Here is an 18902-nt window from a genome sequence, read left to right on the forward strand (position 1 = left end):
AAATAAAATAAGTAGTCGTCCGCCTACTCTACAGAATGCTCCCCCGAATGGCGTTTGCTGGTTATAGTTACACGCGCCTAGCGTATACGGAGAGCTCCCGCGAGGCCCCGACCTTCTCCCTTTCCAGTGAAAGCAATTAATAGCCGGGAGCACGCGGCAGTCACCCTCCTGGTAGCAGGCGCTGCTGGCACCACACGTACTTCTCAAGAAAAGCGGCCGCCCTGCGACGTTTGATTGATTGATTGATTGTAGGGCTTAACGCGCCGACGCAACGCAGGCGATGAGGCGCGCCGTAGTGGAGGGCTCCGGATTAATTTTGACCACGTGGGGTTCTTTAACGTGCGCCGAAATCTCGTACACACGGGCGTTTTTGCTTTTCGCCTCCATCAGAAAAGCGGCCGCCGCGGCCGGGAATCAAACCCGCGACCTCGTGCTCAGCAGCGCCACGCCTTAGCCACTGAGCCACCGCGGCGGGTCCGGCGACGTTTGACCGGCCATCTACACCTTCGCCTGCGGACAAGCCACAGACGCAGACTAACAAGAACACCTAATAGCGATTCACAGTGCGGACACTTCATTCTTCTCGCGAGTGTTCTGCTCGAGACCCACGCAAATACGCATTGCTTTCACACCGTTCGGCCTCACCAATGACGTTCCCGGCATGGCGCCCTCTCTAACGCACAACGCTCACTTCCAGTGGCGGAGAATCGCCCGTGCAGTGATGAGGGACGCACACTGAGTTTATTTGACACTAGAAGGGCACAAGTCTCCCAAAATGTTAGGTACAATAAAAAAACCTGCAAATCATACCTTCAACCACCTCGCAGTGGCACAACCGCGTTGTTTTTAACGAGCCACTCTCTGTTAGTGATCACTGCATTTAGCCCTCGCGTCGGCTCTCTGGCGTACTCCGTCGGCATGAAGTCGGTGACTTTGAGGCGACGTTGCAGTGCGTCGCACGATAGTCTAGGCTGGTTCCACAATGTTCGAAACGAGCTTTGGTTGTGGGGAAGCACTCCAGATCTATTCGCGCGGCCGCAATTTCACACCGACAATAAATTTTGGGGGACGCTAGAGCTCATATGACACACGACACCAACTGGCAGCCATGTAAGCAGGCGTAAAGGAGGAAGGAGTGAAGGAGAAGAGAGAGGAGGTGTGGTAGTGTTTAAAGCTCCCATTAGGACAAACGTAGTATTCACAGCTAGATACAGCGTTGTTGAAGAGGTACAATCATGGTAAATGCGCCTATTTACGACGGCGTGACCACCGGTGCAAACTGGCACTTTTCCCACTATCATACTACCACACGTGGGAGCAGGCCGCCTGCCGTGAGGAGTTTAAAAGACATATTTCACCCAAAATATTCCGATTCAGGCTAACTTGTGTTTTGTGTGTACAGCTTTACCGCGACTTGTTCATGGGCACACTCGTCTTTGGATGCGCAAGTACACTCTCTAGTCCAAATTAAATTTAATGTTATACAGTTGGTACAAGAATTTCAACCTGGATATTTTTTTGCGCGTTACGAGTTCAGGCAAACCGCCAGAAAAGATACTAACCCAGCTACAAACTGTCCCCTTTAATAGGCATTATTCATAACCCAGGCGGCCAGTCTTAGAATACGTTCTAGTTTCTTCATCAAGCTCACTTTGTGCGGATCCCATACAATACTGGCGTATTCAAGACGGGGCTGTACAATTATTTTGTATACCTTGAGATTTACGTTAGGTGTAGCATCTTTCAGCATTACTATTTCGAATATGTCTTATTGTCTTTAGTCTCTATCCTTATTAAGACGTATTTTTATTAGATGCGGAGCGTCTTATGCTCGGGGGTATGTCCCGCGGCGTCAGCGGTTCTCCGGCGTCCGCACACCACCGTTTCTTGGCCAATCCCCCACGTCTTATACTCGGGGGTATGTCCCGCGGCGTCGGCGGTGGTCCGGCTTCCGCACACCACTGTTTCTTCTCCAATCCCCCACGTGGGTACGTGCTATAGAAGAGGAACAAGAACAACAACTCCGGTTGTGCTTGCGCTTGACTCCGTGATTCTTAAGATGAAGTAGGATGGAAGCAACAGCCCGGTAAGTGAGTGTGCTGACGCAATTAAGTGAGAGCATCAGCACAAACACTAACAGCAATTACACCCAACTACAATCCACGGAACGTGTATCGATCTCGTCTTTACCAACTGCAACGGCGACGCCTACATACAACCGCTGCTACGAGATCCACTGACTGCGCACTTCAGCGACCATAAGGCCGTCACACTCAAAGTAAGAAGACGTGCAAACCTAAATAAAGACCTTTAGACCCCGCTTACCATGAACTGCCCCTTCTGTACCGCTCCTGCCGAAGACACCGACACCAACCACCTGCTATTGACGTGCCCTTCCCTGAGTGCAGCAGAGCCCGACACCTTCGCGGCAGAGGCCTGAACTGGGAGACCCCCGGATCTCCAACGATGGCTGTGGGGGCCCCAGCACCACTGTCTTCTGGACTTACTCCGGGAAATGGGTGTCAACTTGTACCTGTAGGACCTTATGCCAAAGGGCATACTATCGTCATTTAAAAAAAACTAAATCCTGATTATTCCTGTATTTTAAATTACCCTAAATTATGTTACATCATTTTGAACGGGTTTCATCTATTATACACTTGTTTTTTGATCATCGTTTGGGTACTGGATTTACCGTAACAACATGAAATGACGACGACCGGAGCGGCCGACAGCCCGAGTCCCCCAATTGCTTCGCCAATCAACTATACCACGACTACGTGTTACTTAAGAATAGAATAATGTCCCTGCCAACTTATGTTCTACTCGGCTTGATCAGTGTCACAAAGTCGAGATTCCGTCTGTTCACACTAATTATTTTCAGGACTCATTTGTGCGATATTTGTGTTGTATGTTGGAATCATCTTGCTAACGACACTATTCGCATTTCTGGTGGTTTTCATGTAAAATTGTATCATTTTATTGTGAGTATCGTTTTTTAATACCCTGTATCACGTGACATTTCCTGATTTCTCATTTCTGTTGCTGTATTTTAGCCTCTGCGTAGTATGTACCCACTCCCATCTCTAATCACCTCGGGCCTTGAGTGTAATAGAATCAATATATAAATTAATTCACGAAGTCGGGAATAGGGACAGGAGTCCAGAATAGGGCCGCAGTATTACCCAGTGCCTTACGCACAACGCTAAAGTTAGTTGGGACCCCAAATAACGTAAGCCCCTTAGCACCGCTCTTGCGAAAACAACAAATGCTGCTTAGGCTGTTAACATCAGCAAATGTAAGCAGGCAGCTTCAGAAGAAAGAAGCAAGATATCGCCGGCAGCACCGACTCAGAGAGAAAGAACCTGACTTTCGCAGGCGCGTCACCAATGCCTCATGGATGACTTGACCTTTCCTTCCAGTCCGCCGTATCTCGCTGTCCGTGATCCTAAAACCGCGCTTCCTGTTCTCCACACTCCAGTTTCCGCTGCTCGTAAGTAGTTTCACATTGGTTCTGACTTCTAGGTTGGGCAGGTGTCGTATCCGATTGGTGATGATGACGCCATAGAGTTTCATACTAATATATACTAGAAAGAAATCTGCCGCCACTGTCTAGGCGCGCCGCGTTTCAGTGAGCGTTTCATCATGTCACGACCAGGCACGTTCCACTTGACCTTGGCATAGCTGAACAGGCTCGAAAGTTGCCTCCGGATGCAAAAAAGCAACACTAGTAGTGCATCAGGTTATGCAAACTTGTTTTATTACAGTTAAACCAGGATGTAACGAACCTCTATATAACGAATTCCTGGATTTAACGAAGTTTTTCAATTCGCCATTGCCAGCCCTATTGAAATCCTTGTGTATGCTACTTCTATGTAACGAAGGCCCTGCGATGGCTAAGCTTGACGTAACGAACTCGTTACGCTGATGATCCATTGTTTTTCTCACTTTTTCTCAAGAATCGACAGGAAAAAGGCACTAAATTAGCGAGCTTCGCCCTCACGGCGAACTACCGTGCGTTTCCAGTGTCAGTGCGATGTCGGTTAGGTGTACTCGCGTGTAGTCGCGAGTCTCCAGCTGTCTTGGGTGTCGGTTCGTCGGTGAGTAGTTCTGCTGCCAGAAAACGAAAAATTTTGTCTTTTCAAAACAAGCTCCCAATTTTGAACGCCATCTCCGCTGGCCAGAAAGAAGACTGTTGCCGCCCGGTACAGTATCCCAGCTAGCCAGGTAGCACACGCTAAACAATTTTGAGTGCGGCAAAGAGCATCAAGTTTTCGAAAAGGCGCCTTTTAGCATAAAGATTACTTTTTGAAACGGGTTAAGGCTTCGAAAATAGGTAAAAGTGATACTTAAGTTACGTTTGTGAATGCAAATGTAAATAACATTGCTTCTTTGGAGGGCCTCGTATTGACTATGTTCGCGGGAAAGAAGCACTCGCAAATCCCGCAGTTTTTCAATGCCGCTCAAGGGTGAATTTACCATCACTGATTTCTAGCATTTTGGTTTGGTTTTCTGCTTCATTCACGCGAGCCCTAACTCAAAGCCTGCATGTAACGAAAACCTCTTTGTAACCAAAAATGGTGAATTTTTGTCGACTTTGTTACATGCCGCTTTAACTGTATTACAAAATTGAAGCACCAAAACCAATTATTTTGAGAGAATGCTTAAAGTCTTCATGAAAGATGAACAACAAAAAATGTTAGTCGTTTTTGTTTAAATTATCTCAGAGACAAAAAAGAAGACATGTGGCTAGCCAAGTCAAGTAGGCGAGGAACAATGCTAGGTGCAATGATGGCACCCATGACTGCAGCGGCCGATTTCTCTCGAAAATATGTTAGTACAAATGTCCATGCATGACGCCTATCCATTGACGCTTGATTGGCCCGGTTTATAACCACGGCAGCTACGGAACGCTAGCATGAAACAAAATCTTCAAATTCAACAGAATCTACAGCGGGGCTAGTTGGTATCCGTCCATCCTAAACAGCGCTTAAGAACACAACGACGAGGAAGAGGGGATGAAAGACGGCGCTGACACTCAACTAAATTTTTAATCGGAAGAACACACGCATATATACAATCATACACCACCCGTGTCTCTAAACGTCATCACTACACAGCAGTGCGCCATGAATCTTAAAGTAGCCCACTCCCCACAAAAAACCACAACCTCCGGCATCGTCTTTGTCAGGAAGGCAAATTTCTTATCGTACAGTGTCACAGAAACATAGCTCATGCACTTCCCTTCTTTTTTTCTTATCTGAAAGGCTAACCAACTCTCTTGTCAACTCATCATTGTGGCGCCAAAGAATATCCGTGTCCTTATAAAATGTGTTGTATTTTTTTACTGTTTTCCTCCTGGGCTTTACAGTGCCGAGTGATACGTGCAAAGAAATTATTCTTGATTGAAGCACGGTGACCCATCAGACGTACACTGACGCACCTTTTATTCAAAAAATTTCATATGTCCAATTATTGTAATACTTTTCTGGCATAATCTATTACTAAGACTCTTTACGAGATTGCAAAGCGTCGTTTGTAGACGCAAGGCTGAATTTTACCCACGGTATCGCTTCCTTTAAATTGCAGAAAGTCTCTCTTTTTAGAGATTGGTGCTCAACAATGAGGAGTCGATCGGGTGGTCAGCCGGTACGTTGGATGACTAGCTATCACCAGCACGAGTTTGTTCGCTCTGCAATATACTTTCTTTTTTCTTGAATTCATTTCCCTTCATTTTTTCGCGCTGACAGAATTTTGTAGCCTAATTGCTAGAACTACTTTTTCTCGATGAGTATGTGTCACCGAGCTTCCGTGGCAGTTTAGCGAACGACCCTCAGCCTCTGAAGCAGAAATCAAAACCATTTACTCGCAAGTGACCTATGTAAAAAAAGGCATATTGCGGGTTTTCTACACCCTTCTCAGCTCCTAGTTTCAAAACAACGATGACATGAGAATTTCACCTGCAGTGACACATTTCATCACGAATCAACAATAAAGGATAAAAATACCTGCTGTTTCCTCTTCATACCGACGCTCATACCGAATAGACATGTCCGCAAAAAATACTAAACAAAAACATTTAGTGCCCTTCCACCCCACTAAAATGGATGACCAGCGAAGCTGTAGGGTGCAATGCCATAGTCGTCGCAGCGGCTAATACTCATATACTTTTCCCAGATAGTTCCTGAAAAACAACAGTTATAGCGTATTTCTTTAACCATGGTCTCCGCGCAGATGGTCATGTAGTGACAACAGACAGTATTTCTGTAGCATTTAAAACATGACTGCGAACTATTTATCGCAAGTAAACGAAACTTGCGTGATAAATACAGACATCTTAGTGGCTAGTTCCCACGGAAGTTGTTTCAGGGTACATCCGATAACACAAGATTAAGATCACTTTTGTGTATGCATACTCCATCCGATGATGTCTATGCTTTTCTGTGCATCGCACAATATAGCAAAGTCATATTTACGAAGATAAAGCTGATAGCGATCTTCCTAGGGCTGATTCATTCATTAATTATAATGTTTTACGCGCCGACGCTACACAGGCGATGAGGCGCGCCATAGTGGACGGCTCGGGAATAATTTTGATCACCTGGGGAGTATTAACTTGCCCCAAAATATCGAACACAGGAGCGGTTTCGCTTTTGACTCCACCAGAAAAGCTCCACCAGATCTTTGTATGCTTCGCTTCACCTCTAAACACACATGCATTTCCTGGAAGGCGTTTTTTGTGGGGAAGTTTCAGGCCGTGTTCTAACAAAATACGAAGACCCCAGTGCCTGTCTCTATTCCTATAATTTTTTCGTTACACTGAAAGTTTGGAGCACAGTTAATATATCATGGTGATATGCTCGCCCGAAGTAATATGGCCGCCCGATATGGTGATATGGTCGCCCGAATTTTCATCTGCATCGCTATGTCGCCGGAAGTAATATGCTGAATCCTATCCGTAGATAGCTTCGCCGTAACACGGCGATGCTGAGCCCTTTGGGGTAAGTATTTAACGTCGTCTTCCGGCGCCTTGTAGCACTCGAATATGCACATGTTAGAAAAAGTTTCGGGCTAGGTTTCCCTGCTTATAAATAAGTAACACCCTGGCATGCATTTGAAAATGTTAGTCTTGGAAGAAAAAATATCAGCTAAACAGCTTCAACTCAAATCAAATCAAAGTAAAGCAAAGTTATTAGTTTAATGATAGTGCACAAATACATTGGAGTAGTACAAAAAGAGGTCCCGAAGTGAAGCACTGCTGAGGGGACGTCTTGTTAAGAGCATTCGCGGTCGGTTCATTTGTGTTTGGGTTATTGTAACTCCGTCGTTTTATTCAGGCGTACCGTTAAAGCACTGTTTGAAAAGCAACAGCAGCTGAGATTAGTGCTTTTGGAGCTAGTGAATAGTGATACTCGGGTTTTCGCAGAGTATCTTTCGGAGAAAGTATTTTGGTAAGACTACTTTAGCACCAAAATGTCCATTGTTGCAGTGGACAATATTTCTGCCTGTGTTTTCATTTTTCGCATTCGCCTTTGACTGGTGCTCGGCAATATAAGTGTTATAGTTTATTTAAAACGTAATTTCATTTGCAAAGTTCTGCGCAAAACAGCAGAAGGTAAAATTCAGGAAACGCCTGCACCAACACCTGTCAGCGTGAGCACTGCAGCTGCAACCCACTTTGAGAACACAAGTGCGGCGTGCTGAAACCACATGGCTCTGTAGCTGATAGCAATCCTGCAACACGCATTCCCTCCAAACACTTCCGGGTAATACTACAAAACAAACCGACTCGCCAGTAAGCAGTTGCGAGTGCGCTTTCTCCCTGTTAACGTATAAAAGTTTGAAATGGCAGAAATTGGATACAAAAAGGTGGGTCGGTTTTGCCAATTTTTTTTACTTGCAGAATTTTGCTTTCTTAAGGCCAAAAAGTGTGGGCCTCAGTTGTGTTTATATACCTTTATTGGTTTCCAAAAAAAAACCAAAATGACCATAATGAAGTCTGAGTTGTGAGGCAGCTGCCTAAAGAGCATTCATTGCAAAACATATCCCTTGTTCAGACATCATAACTGCCCGTCCCGTGTATACTGTTATACAAAGTTAAAAGATTATTAGTATAACAATCTTCATGCCTTCTCTGTGTAAAGCGCTGTATGAACGTTAACGACTGGAAGCTATAAATGACGCAGTTATAATGAACTTGCTAACGACATTCTGGATAAGAATCCCTATTTTTAGTGAATCGGAGATAGAGAACAAAATCTCTACACAAGGGCTTGGGCATAAATTTATGCTACTTTGACTCTTTATTAAAAAAAAAACAACTCGTGCGCCATGCTCTGGCAGTCAATGCAAGATACGCAAACAGACGCCATTAGAGCTTCAAATACGTTGTTTTGATTTAGCTTGGTCTACTCGGTATGCCAGTATAAAACTGAGACATTGAATAACAGTTTTTACCGGGTAATTGGCGCAGTATGGCAACTACGCAAGATTGCTGTTGAGTAGTACGTGCAGAGAGAGAATCAAATATTCCCAACATGTTGTTTCAAGTGTTTATATTTCGCGGTAAGTGTTTATGTTTCGCGGCTGTCGTAACTTTATCGAATATTGAAACGTACGGTAGCCTTACCAGATAATTGTGATAACAACGCTGTCCCGTTTTCAGCATCTAAACGGGTTCGCAATGGGGCTATATGGTCTGGAAATCCCGTTTGCCTTCGACATTTCAAACTTCAGTTTGAAACTTCGTTGTTTTAGTTGTCAGCTGAAACTTCATTGCTTCAGTTGTTGGCGCATTCTGCAAGTGTACCAAAACTCCTCGTTAAATACAGCGTACTGAGGGGACCCAAGAATGGAATATTGCTCTTGGAGTTGTTACCCAAAACGCATGATGAGTAGTTTCCCTTTTAGTCTTTATCGCTCTTCATTCTGGCGCGGTAGATTAGCAACTAATTTAGGCTTCAGTTCCTAAACTGGCAATAAACAATTGTACCCTAAACGTGTGCAGCCCGAAGCCCTCCTAAGCCCGTTGTGCCTATGAGCGTCGCCAGGATTTTCTCTTGAGGTGGGCAAACCCGTTGAATACCGGGGGAAAGAGGGATAGGGCTGGAAGGAGACAGCAAGTGATGGTGTGGCTTGAGGGGGACAAGTCCCAATTTCGCACCCCCCTGCCAATGATAATGGCGGTGGCTGACCCTATTTACAGTTCGAATGCTATTTTTGCAACGGAAAAGGACGTGCTCTGGAAGAGCGGAGATACTCTGAATTTATCTTGTGCATGTAGCGTTGCATAAATATCGCATCATTCATTCCTATTCCCGTTTATTCAAAGACCATTACAAGGAAGATAGAGACAAGAACTAAGTGCAAACTTGCGGACGCGAAAGCGACTTCAAGGGGAATTACCTAGGGCCACCCGCGTTTTTTAAAGATTCCTGGTGGTTATAGGGAGCGTCGGTAATGGCGTTTTGGTGGTGTTCCAACAGGCGCTGGTTAAGCCGGTACTGAGTTCTCATCGCGGGCGAAAGTGTTAAAATACCGATTATGAGTGCCCGTGGTAGACATCAAATGCAAGCCAAAATTTAATCCTGCGCCGAACGTTCACTATACCACTCCCGTCATTGAGTAAGAACGCGAGTTTATTATTCTGGAGAGTTTCAGGCAGCACCAAACTTTTCAAGCCACTTATGTCTCTCTTCCACTTGGGTACTTTCTTTGTCAAAATGCAAGCCTATTCCACCATCGCATTCCTAGAGCATGCGAATCATCGCCATCGCTTTTCTCAATGTCTGAGCCAGTCCGGTAGAAACATAGAAAACTCATCAGCGATGCCACTGTCACTGCTGTGTCAATATAGCATATGAAATAAGGGGCAGCAACAAATAGGTCCAATTCGACAATTACGCGCATAGAAAACTTTGACGGCGCTCTAATCACCAATTTTACCGTGACTAAGCAAGTCGCTGATTCGGAGGCAAAAACTATAGTGGTTAACGAGCTAATTGAGTGGCCTATGGTGATATTTTGTTCCATTATAGAGTAACTACTCTGATAGTACAGTCATTGGAGACTCTATGGCGGGTTCATATTTTGAGACACACTGCAACAAGCAGCGAGAGATTCCTGGGGTACACACGCATATATCTATTCACAACTTAAACGAGCTAGAAGCTGCTGCTGCCGCTCGTGTGAAAGTTATTATTGAAGGGTACTGAACCACTTTTTTCAGTAGAATGAAAGAGCCGATAGGAAAACATAAGAGCCTAAGAAGTACCAAAACGCTTTTTCTGGCACAACCAAACAAGAGTTGTATCACATCTTATAAAAACGGCAATTACTGCGCCATGCAAGAGAACCACGGTCTCGTTAACAAAGCTTCACGATTAACTATAAACGTGCTACTGAACATTTAAAGGGAGATATCGCTATGATGCTGTGAACCAAACTGGAGCCGAAAGAGACGAAAAGTCTTGATTTAAATTAGTGCGCTTGAATGCAAAGATACGCACAAGAGAGCTGACGAGAATGCTAGTGGTGACGACTCGTTTGAATTTCGCCCCCCCCCCCCCTTTGGTCTTAAAGTAAAAATCATGCGACAATGCTGGGTAATCTCCACGGCAGATAGACGAAAAATAGTTACCTATATTGGCAACGCGCCGCATTACCTAGAGGCGTTTCGAAAAGCTTCCCTGCCTTGCACCACGCGCGTCATGTTACTTCGTGCGCTATTACACTAAGCAGCTGCAACGGCATTCCGCCGTTCAGACACCATGGCCTCAAACACATCTGTGCAAAAGAGTGTGGTATGGCGACTTAAGGCTGGCGCACTTGTATACGCGACAGTCGGCGAATTGTTTTAACGGCGGTAAAATTTCTTGGCCTAATTAAACGCAAAACTTTGTGTCTGTAAATCTGTTTGTCTGTCCCTCGATACATTTACATAAACAAAGCTTTGTAAAGTGCTAAATCTGGCAGCAATGGTCGTACTCGCCAACATTGTTGAGTAAAACAAAACCTTGGATGTACTTAAGGCAAGGCCCCAATTCTTAAGTAATAGTTGCACCGTTGTATTACCGAACATTAGATGGCTGCTTTATTTTTCCACAATAAATAACGAATACGCATCAAAAACGATTCGAGCTCAACTTACAAAAATCGCATTCATCGTCTCCTCGTGAGTGGGTTCTAAGTACTAATGTAATAATAGTCTCCAGTAAATGATCCGAGCTGTGGAGGGCGGCAAAATGTAATTGACTTGAGCAAACTTCTACTGGGTTTATAGTGGAAGAAGCGAAAGAAGTGGAAAACAGTGTGAGAGGTGGGTGGAAGCGAGAAGAGATGCAGTTACGTGGCCTATGCGGCCGAAGACGCTCGTCGTTGGACGATATTTGCCATATGAGCAGATGCGACGGCAAATTTTTAAAGCGATACTTTATATGTCTCACTGAGTGCGTCACATGTCGCAACATAATGCCCAGCATGAAAGCCGTCGTTAACCAACAGGTTTCACAAAATAATGATGTCGAACATCCAAAGTATATAAAGTGCTTCCAGAGCAAAAAGCGTGTCGTAGTCGGAATAGAACCTGATTCCCTCGCGTGATGAATCCGACCTCTAGTCGATTGCGGAATATTTACACTGCCAAAGCAGTTTAGATTTTAACTTTGACTTGAGTCAGGTTGCATAGAAGAAAGCTTCGAGATTTACCCCAGTTATCTTTAAAATGGGCTTTGATTAGTTGTGTTTTGACGCTATCTTCGCTATCCATTCCTGCGGCGTGCTATGCACGCACGCCTGCCGCGTGCTATGTCGGAATTTGTGGCATAGCAGTTTGTTTACGATGTATGGCAAGTACCATGTGCAGGAATTTTAGAGAAATTGCCATGTCTACTTGTTTTAGCGCGAAGATCTGAGGCACCCGGTAGATTGGATTAAGACTGCGGCGGAGGTGGCAGCGGTGGCGGCGACGTCCGCGTAACCGAGCGAGCGAACGAGGCACAGAATGCAGAACGAAAACGCAGGAGTGTCTGGCAAACCTGTGAGGGGGAGGGCAGCGGGCGCTGCTCTGGCGTCACCTCTCTCACTGCCTCCCAACCATACTTTGGCCATGTGCGCCGATGAGAAGCGCCGACCCCCTCACACTTTCACCATCGCTCCTCCTTATATTGAAAAAATGGCGACAGCGTGAACAGAAACAAGGACACAAAGATGACGGGATGAGTGCTAATGGCTCTGTTAGTGGCTAATTCGAAACATGTGACATTTGCACTGGATGTTCATATCCAATTTGCGAACAGAAACAAAAACACAGAACGACGACAGAACGATTGCTAAGAGATCCGCAAATGCCTCCTCCGAACCATGTGGCATTTGCGTCGCCGGTTCATACAAAATTTGCAACAACATATTCCGCGGCGGCGACGCACTGAGAGATAACGGCAGTATAGCGCATGCCGCCGTGAGTTCGCTGATCACGCGATCACTTCCTGAGAACGGAGCAGCCATGTTCCGTGACCGAAAGAAACTGCAGTTTGCGTTTTACACAAATTTACCCTTAAGCAGTACATTAATCGTCAGCTGCTATTTATTTCGCACGTTTTTAGACAATACTTGTCCTCTATGAATCATTAGGGCACACCTCTGAGCATGCTGGTTTTTCATTATAGACATATCTAGCGTGAAATGTAGGTGAAGGACACAGGATGACCCTAAATCTCGCGTTTTATAGGTCTACAATAAAATGCCAGCTTACGCAGAAGTCATTCTTTTTCGGGTACATTTAAGTACGACGGACCCTTTTCTGTGTTTAAAAATTGTATGAGGATATCTACGATGCCGTTTTCCCAGTTTCCTTGTATTGCGATCAATACTATGCTGAGCGAGGACTAAATGTGTTAAAGCACGTCAACAGAATTGCAGTTCACCCTGGAGTGATGTTCTACAAGTTACACACGGGCGCTCCGTCAGATAAAAAATGGATTCGGAAACGAGGGTTTTGTTTGGCAAGGGGGAACTCAGTGTACCATTTTCGAGCGAGCAGAAACGAAACAAAAGTTTTTTTCTGCGATGTTGGGATCAGGTGTTTGTGTGGCATGGACTCCCTAGGACTTATAATAAAGACCTCCCGCTGAGCCCCCATGGCATACGCTTTCTTTGTGACCGAGAAAAGAGCACTCTTTTACGTCTTTATTACCTAGCCCTACATAGCACATTCTATTCGCTGATGGCCCGGTCTCATCGTAATGTGGACGCGCACTCCACCCGGCAATGCTTTCGCAAATCCACGTGGCCGTATGTTGAACTCCAGAAGTCCAAGGCATGTGTTCCCGCGCGGTGGCCAAGGCTAGAGTCATTGACTACACTAGTGAAATTTTAAAAGGGAACACCAGCCCACATCAGATTGCATATTTGTTGTTGATTTTGCATGTACATACCTCAATGTTATGTAGTTTTGTCCTGAAAAGCGACTGTAAAAAGACCCTCCGTTGCCTCGATGTAGAGTTCTGAATTCTGTGACTGACAGCTTGTGATCCAGCCACAGTGGGTGCAGCGTTTTTTTTTTGTTGTTGTTTCGGAAAAAACATTTTGTTACATCAGTTTTACGAGTTCAGTACTAATGCTGGCAATTCTGTATCATTTAGGCCAGTTTACTTTTGGGTTCAGACTATGATGCTTTTATTACGTTCGTTGTTCCACGAGGGGCTATCACTTGTGTCATGTGGGGAGTGAAGGAAAGTTTGACATCTACCTAAATGCAGCCATACGGCTACAAAGAAAAGCTATACAGCTTTCTCAGAAACTTCGCAGTTGAAGAAAAAAAAAATCCGTCCTGGTCCAGGATTCAAACCCGGGACCACTGCTTAACCGGAGCAGTCGCTCTACCAACTGAGCTAACCAGGAGTTTTTTTTTCTTTCATACATGGAAATTTTAGAGAGAAGTCAGCCAAGACAATTGACACACAATATAAACACTAGCAGACAGCAAAGGGTAAGCACGTCAGTCTAACAAAGGTCGGCACCAATTCAAAACTCAGGCAAGCAAACACACGCATCCAAAAGATGCAGCCACTCTGTTTGATCACTCTGCGCAACGTAAACGCTCCGTACCAACGCCGCCTGTTCCCGAAAAATGACCTTGGTCGGCCTAGGGGGTTCAGCATGCCGATCAGTCATGCGGCACTTCCACAAGCTAAACAAACCTAGGAGCACAAAAACGTTATACGGCACCCGATTAACGTCCTCAAATGGCAAGAAGCGAATGGTGTATGGCGTGATGTCAATGTCCTTTTTTAGTGTCCGTTGCAAAACGTCCCTGAGCTAACCAGGAAGCTAGTCGTTAGTAGCGCGAAAGGGCATTGATCAACAACTGGAAGTGAAGGACAGGTGTTAATCGACCGTATTTTAGGGGAAATCCCCAAAGTGGAGTAAGTTCTGTGAAGGAAAGTTTGACATCCACCTAAATGCAGCCATACGGCTACAAAGGAAAGCTATACAGCTTTCTCAGAAATTCGCAGTTGAAGAAAAAGAAAAAAAAACTGCGAAGTTTCTCAGAAAGCTGTATAGCTTTCCTTTGTAGCCGTATGGCTGCATTTAGGTGGATGTCAAACTTTCCTTCACAGAACTTACTCCACCTTGGGGATTTCCCCTAAAATCTGGTCGGTCATGTGGGGCGCTCTGAGCATCGAATGATTTCAAAATTCGCCACCCGTAAAGTGTCACGGGACAAAGACATTCCTCCTTGCGATGTTATCGCAGACGCTATGCGGCCACAGCGAGTGCGAGTGAGGTACTAATTTTGTTAGCATCCCGCCTGTCGCTTTGTCTACGAAAGAAATATCGTCAAATGATATTGTTTACTACTAGGCACCGAACGGTTGGAACCCACATTTTGATGAATTTAATAGCCGTTGTTGTGGAAGAATGTTGTGTCCTTCGGCTGTCTTCTCTTATTGTTGAGCGGCCTTTCCGTTTATGTGACCCAGTGGCAAAATAAACACTTGTATTGGTAGCAAGCGGTATGAGTCCCACAGCCTTTTGCAGCATGAGCTACACTGGCCGAGGATGAGCAGTTTCGCCTGGCTCCTGGAGAACCGTGTTGCGCAAGCGCGGCGCGTGGCGGCTTGGTCCTATTGATGATAATGCGAGGGGTGGCCGGGTGTGGAAGTGATGACTCGTGCGTCGCAGAAATACAGTGGGGCGGTTGCCACTGTGGTACAGCCAAGGAGAAGGAGAGCGCAATGGCGCACAGCTGGCGCGCCTGAGCCGCCGCCGCCGCGACTGGACTGGATTAGATTGGATTGGATTAAAAATTGTTTTAGCAGCAGTAAGCATGATAATCAGCAAAACCTATTTTGAAGGTACGTTGCGCTTGCTGTGAATAGAGGCACTTGCACGGGAAAAAAACGTAGACTTTTACGAGAACCGTCGTCTAATGAAAGTCTACGTTTTTTTCCCATGCAAGTCTCTGTGTTCACAGCAAATGCAACGTACCTTCAAAACCATGTTACACCAACTAGCCCGACATCAAGCATTACTGTGCAAATCCTATACAACCAGGAAACCTAAGAATAACCAGTTCAACCTTAGCTCACGCTACGTATATCCTGGCATAGCCGAGCTAAGCCACTGCTAATTTTTTTTCTTTCCGTCCTCAGGGTAGTTTTGATTGCTTCGGTATAGCATAGCTAGGATTAGTCGGGTACAAGTTAAAATGGCAATAGCTCTTGCAGTGTATCGCTCCGTCAAAGCGCCGGCCCCGGATGTCTGCGCGGGCGGGAATTTTGGAATGAGATTGCGCCTGGTGCGTGATCTCGCCTGCTCTTCCTCACGTAGATTAGATCTGAAAAATCCCTGCAACTACTCGCGTCATCTTAAATATAAACAAAGTAAAGCGTGCTTTGGGCTTCGCAAGTGAACAGCCGGCTCCTGATATAAGGCGCAGTGGCGGCGTCTGTTTTTGTTGTTAACACAACTCCACCACGTACGGCTTTCGTTATCCCATATCTAATTATTCTACTTCCAGCAAAAAACTCAACTTTAGGACAAAATATGCGTGCTACAGTATGGAGCAATTATGTGGCAGGGTGCGCCACAAATGTAGCAGCACCCTAACGCCGTGTTGAATGATAATAGTACTATACGGTGTGTTGGCTAATACATTTATTAATGAGGCTACACCAATTCCACTGAGCTCGCAAACGAATCGTTGCTTCGACACTCAAGTGTAGTTCGTGAGTTTTCGCTGTCCCTCGAGCCACCGCAGAACTACGTTGTACTGTATTCCAAAATTGCGGTGTGGCAAGCCCGGCTGCTTCCTCTTCCGCAGAGTCAGTGTTAGTGGTACTGATCGTTACCCTCTATACATTCTCCACCATTGTTTAGCACATGTGTCACCTTTTGCGCCCCCCTCATTGTTTCCGGGTATGTTGGAGTGTCCACACATCTTTCTGATTCATGCTTGCCGTAAGCTCTTCCTAAGGGTATGTCACTGATTAACCTGCGCTGCTTGTGGCAAACTTGGCGCATGTTGCCTGTGGCAATCGCAACCACAATATGTTCTTTCAAGACATGGTTGATGCGTCTGTTTTACAGAGAGTTTCGTATTGCATGATGCGCCCAAAACGTAACGCTTATATTCAATATACCGAGGTCACATAATCAAATCACAGTATCACCCAAAAGACCATATTTTAAGCGTTTACAATGTCGATAATGTTGCAAGAATACTTCAACTGCTGTTCAATTGTGAGAGTTTTCATCGGGGCACAATCTCTCGGTTAAAGAACTTCTAGTTTCCTTGTTTGGTCGGTTGTTTATTTATTTATTAATCTTCCACGCCCTTAACGAGTGTAAGAAAAATACTAGCGGAAGCAGTACTCAGCGTTCCAGCATCTCTTCATCTCCGCCATTCCTGACAAACGAAGTATAGGGGAAACATCTACTCAATTCAATTTCAATTCAATTTTATTTAACATCACACGATGTTGGGAGGTACGGGCAAAAAGCCATAACGAGGCTTGACCTGGCCCGTACCCCCTGCTTTGCAAACAGTACAAAGTTACACGCGATACATTATTAGCACGTCTGCGGTACAGTGCATAAAAGAATACAGATTCCGATTCCGAAACAGAAGAAGAAAAAAAATCTATACAGTCCGATTGCTGAAATAGGGTGAACACATACAAGGAAAAATGCGCAACTTAATCTGTACGATTTTCAGCAATATACATAATAACTGACTCAGCAAATTGCCATGAACAACAACTGAAAGACCGAAAGGAAGGAAGCATATCAAGCGAAAAGAAAAAAAAAGAAATAAAGAAAGAAAAAAAACGCAAAAAAAAACAGACAACAAAAAAGTGGGAGAAAACAAAAGAGAGAGAACAGCTCAGACACAAGAAAAAGTACGCACATGGCAAAGAACTTGGCGCAACGCAAATTGATTACAGTCATACGTCGCAAATAGAAACAAGTAAAAAAGTACGTTTTTCGTGCAAGTGCAAAGAAACTACAAGAAATTTTCCCGCAAGCGTTTGAAATAAAAGATAGAACACGTGAACCCCTTGCCTTTTTTTGTAGTTCATGAATAAATCGTCCTTTTAACCTCTTCGCGGATGGGTATAACAACGCAGTCACCTGAAACAGGTAGTAAATTCGTGTCTTTTGGTGAAGCGCCCGAGCAGAATAAGTTATTTTAATTCCGAGACCAATCAAAACAATCGGTCCTCAAAAAGTTTACTTTTGTCCGATGTGTCCCTCAACGCATATTTTGGCGACATTTTGGGCTCTGTGAGAGCGCACGACAAGGAACGACCAAGAATAATGTGTGAGGCAGAATGGCCAGGATGAGTTTGTGGGATAAAGAAAGGAAGACTGAGAAAGTATACACAAGTTTGAGCTCATTCTAAAATTGGACACATTTTTGGGGAGCGAACAAACCACGTCTTGTGCACGGTATGTACAGCTTGCTTTTTGAATCCTAGCACCAGTTATTCTGCAAGGAATGTGTGAATAGTTTATTACATTTAAACTGTGCAGCTCTAGCCACCGTATGAGCACCACGTACCTGTTTCCGGTAAGGTGGGAGGCGGGTATGTTATTGGCGTCTAACGACGGTATCAAGGATACAGCACCCCGACGGGGCAAAGTTGACAGGAGAAAGCATGACCAGGCGCTTCAGCTGTGATGGCTGCAGATGGATGGCTGTAACTTCGGCTGCTTCAGAGGTATTCATACCGAGAAGACATGCGACGCGTGGCTTATATGAGCGCACTCAATCTGACCCCTGAAAGTTGGAGTTTTTATTTTATAGCCGCAAACGATCCCAGCCATAGCGGCACATGCGGAATGACTTTGTAGGCTCTACTTACAACCAGCATTGAATAAGGTCCTAGGCAGAATATCTTTTGATTGTTTTTTTTTATTACGTGAAATGCGAAAGTGCAGTGCGCCCCCTGGAGAACCTCGAGGGATCCACTTTTAAAGTGGATTTTTTAAACTGTTGCCATGAGCGCGCTACTCTGTAATTGCTCAAGAAGTCAGGAACACCGCCAATTTTAAAGCAAAGATTTACTACTTTCGTACAGCCATTCAGTGGAGGATGCGCAAGGTGACCTATTCACGAGAGACACACCCCCGGCGACACACCGCCGGCGACACACCGCTCGAAGGGCATCGCGTTGTTCGCCGGGCCCTCTGTCGGCCCTGCGCACAAGGCCCCTTTTTAACTCGTTTTGCGACTTAGCCGCGGCGGCGGCTGCTCAGCTGATCGGCAGAAGACCAAAACAGCGGCCTTCAACTCATGCGCCGCCTGGTCGTTTCGGGATATGGGACTCATTTTGCGCCGTGCTCGCCGAGAATAAAAGCGAAGCCGGGCCTCCTCCTGTGAGCGTTGCTCGCGGCCG

The 18902-nt window shown here is 45.3% G+C and overlaps 1 protein-coding gene across 1 annotated transcript in view; it reads left to right on the top strand.

Moving 5' to 3' along the window:
- Nucleotides 1–7756: 7756 nt before the first annotated feature.
- Nucleotides 7757–18902, top strand: part of LOC144168223 (UPF0462 protein C4orf33 homolog) — a 43021-nt gene continuing 31875 nt past the window's right edge. The window contains exon 1 of the mRNA XM_077697255.1: nucleotides 7757–7869. Within this exon, the coding sequence (XP_077553381.1) occupies nucleotides 7846–7869 (24 nt within the window). The 5' untranslated portion in view covers nucleotides 7757–7845. The remainder of the gene's footprint in view (nucleotides 7870–18902) is intronic.

This window comes from Haemaphysalis longicornis, unplaced genomic scaffold, assembly GCF_048455015.1.
Source record: "Haemaphysalis longicornis isolate Haplotype H1 unplaced genomic scaffold, Haemaphysalis longicornis Haplotype H1 scaffold_2, whole genome shotgun sequence".
NCBI lineage: Eukaryota > Metazoa > Arthropoda > Arachnida > Ixodida > Ixodidae > Haemaphysalis > Haemaphysalis longicornis.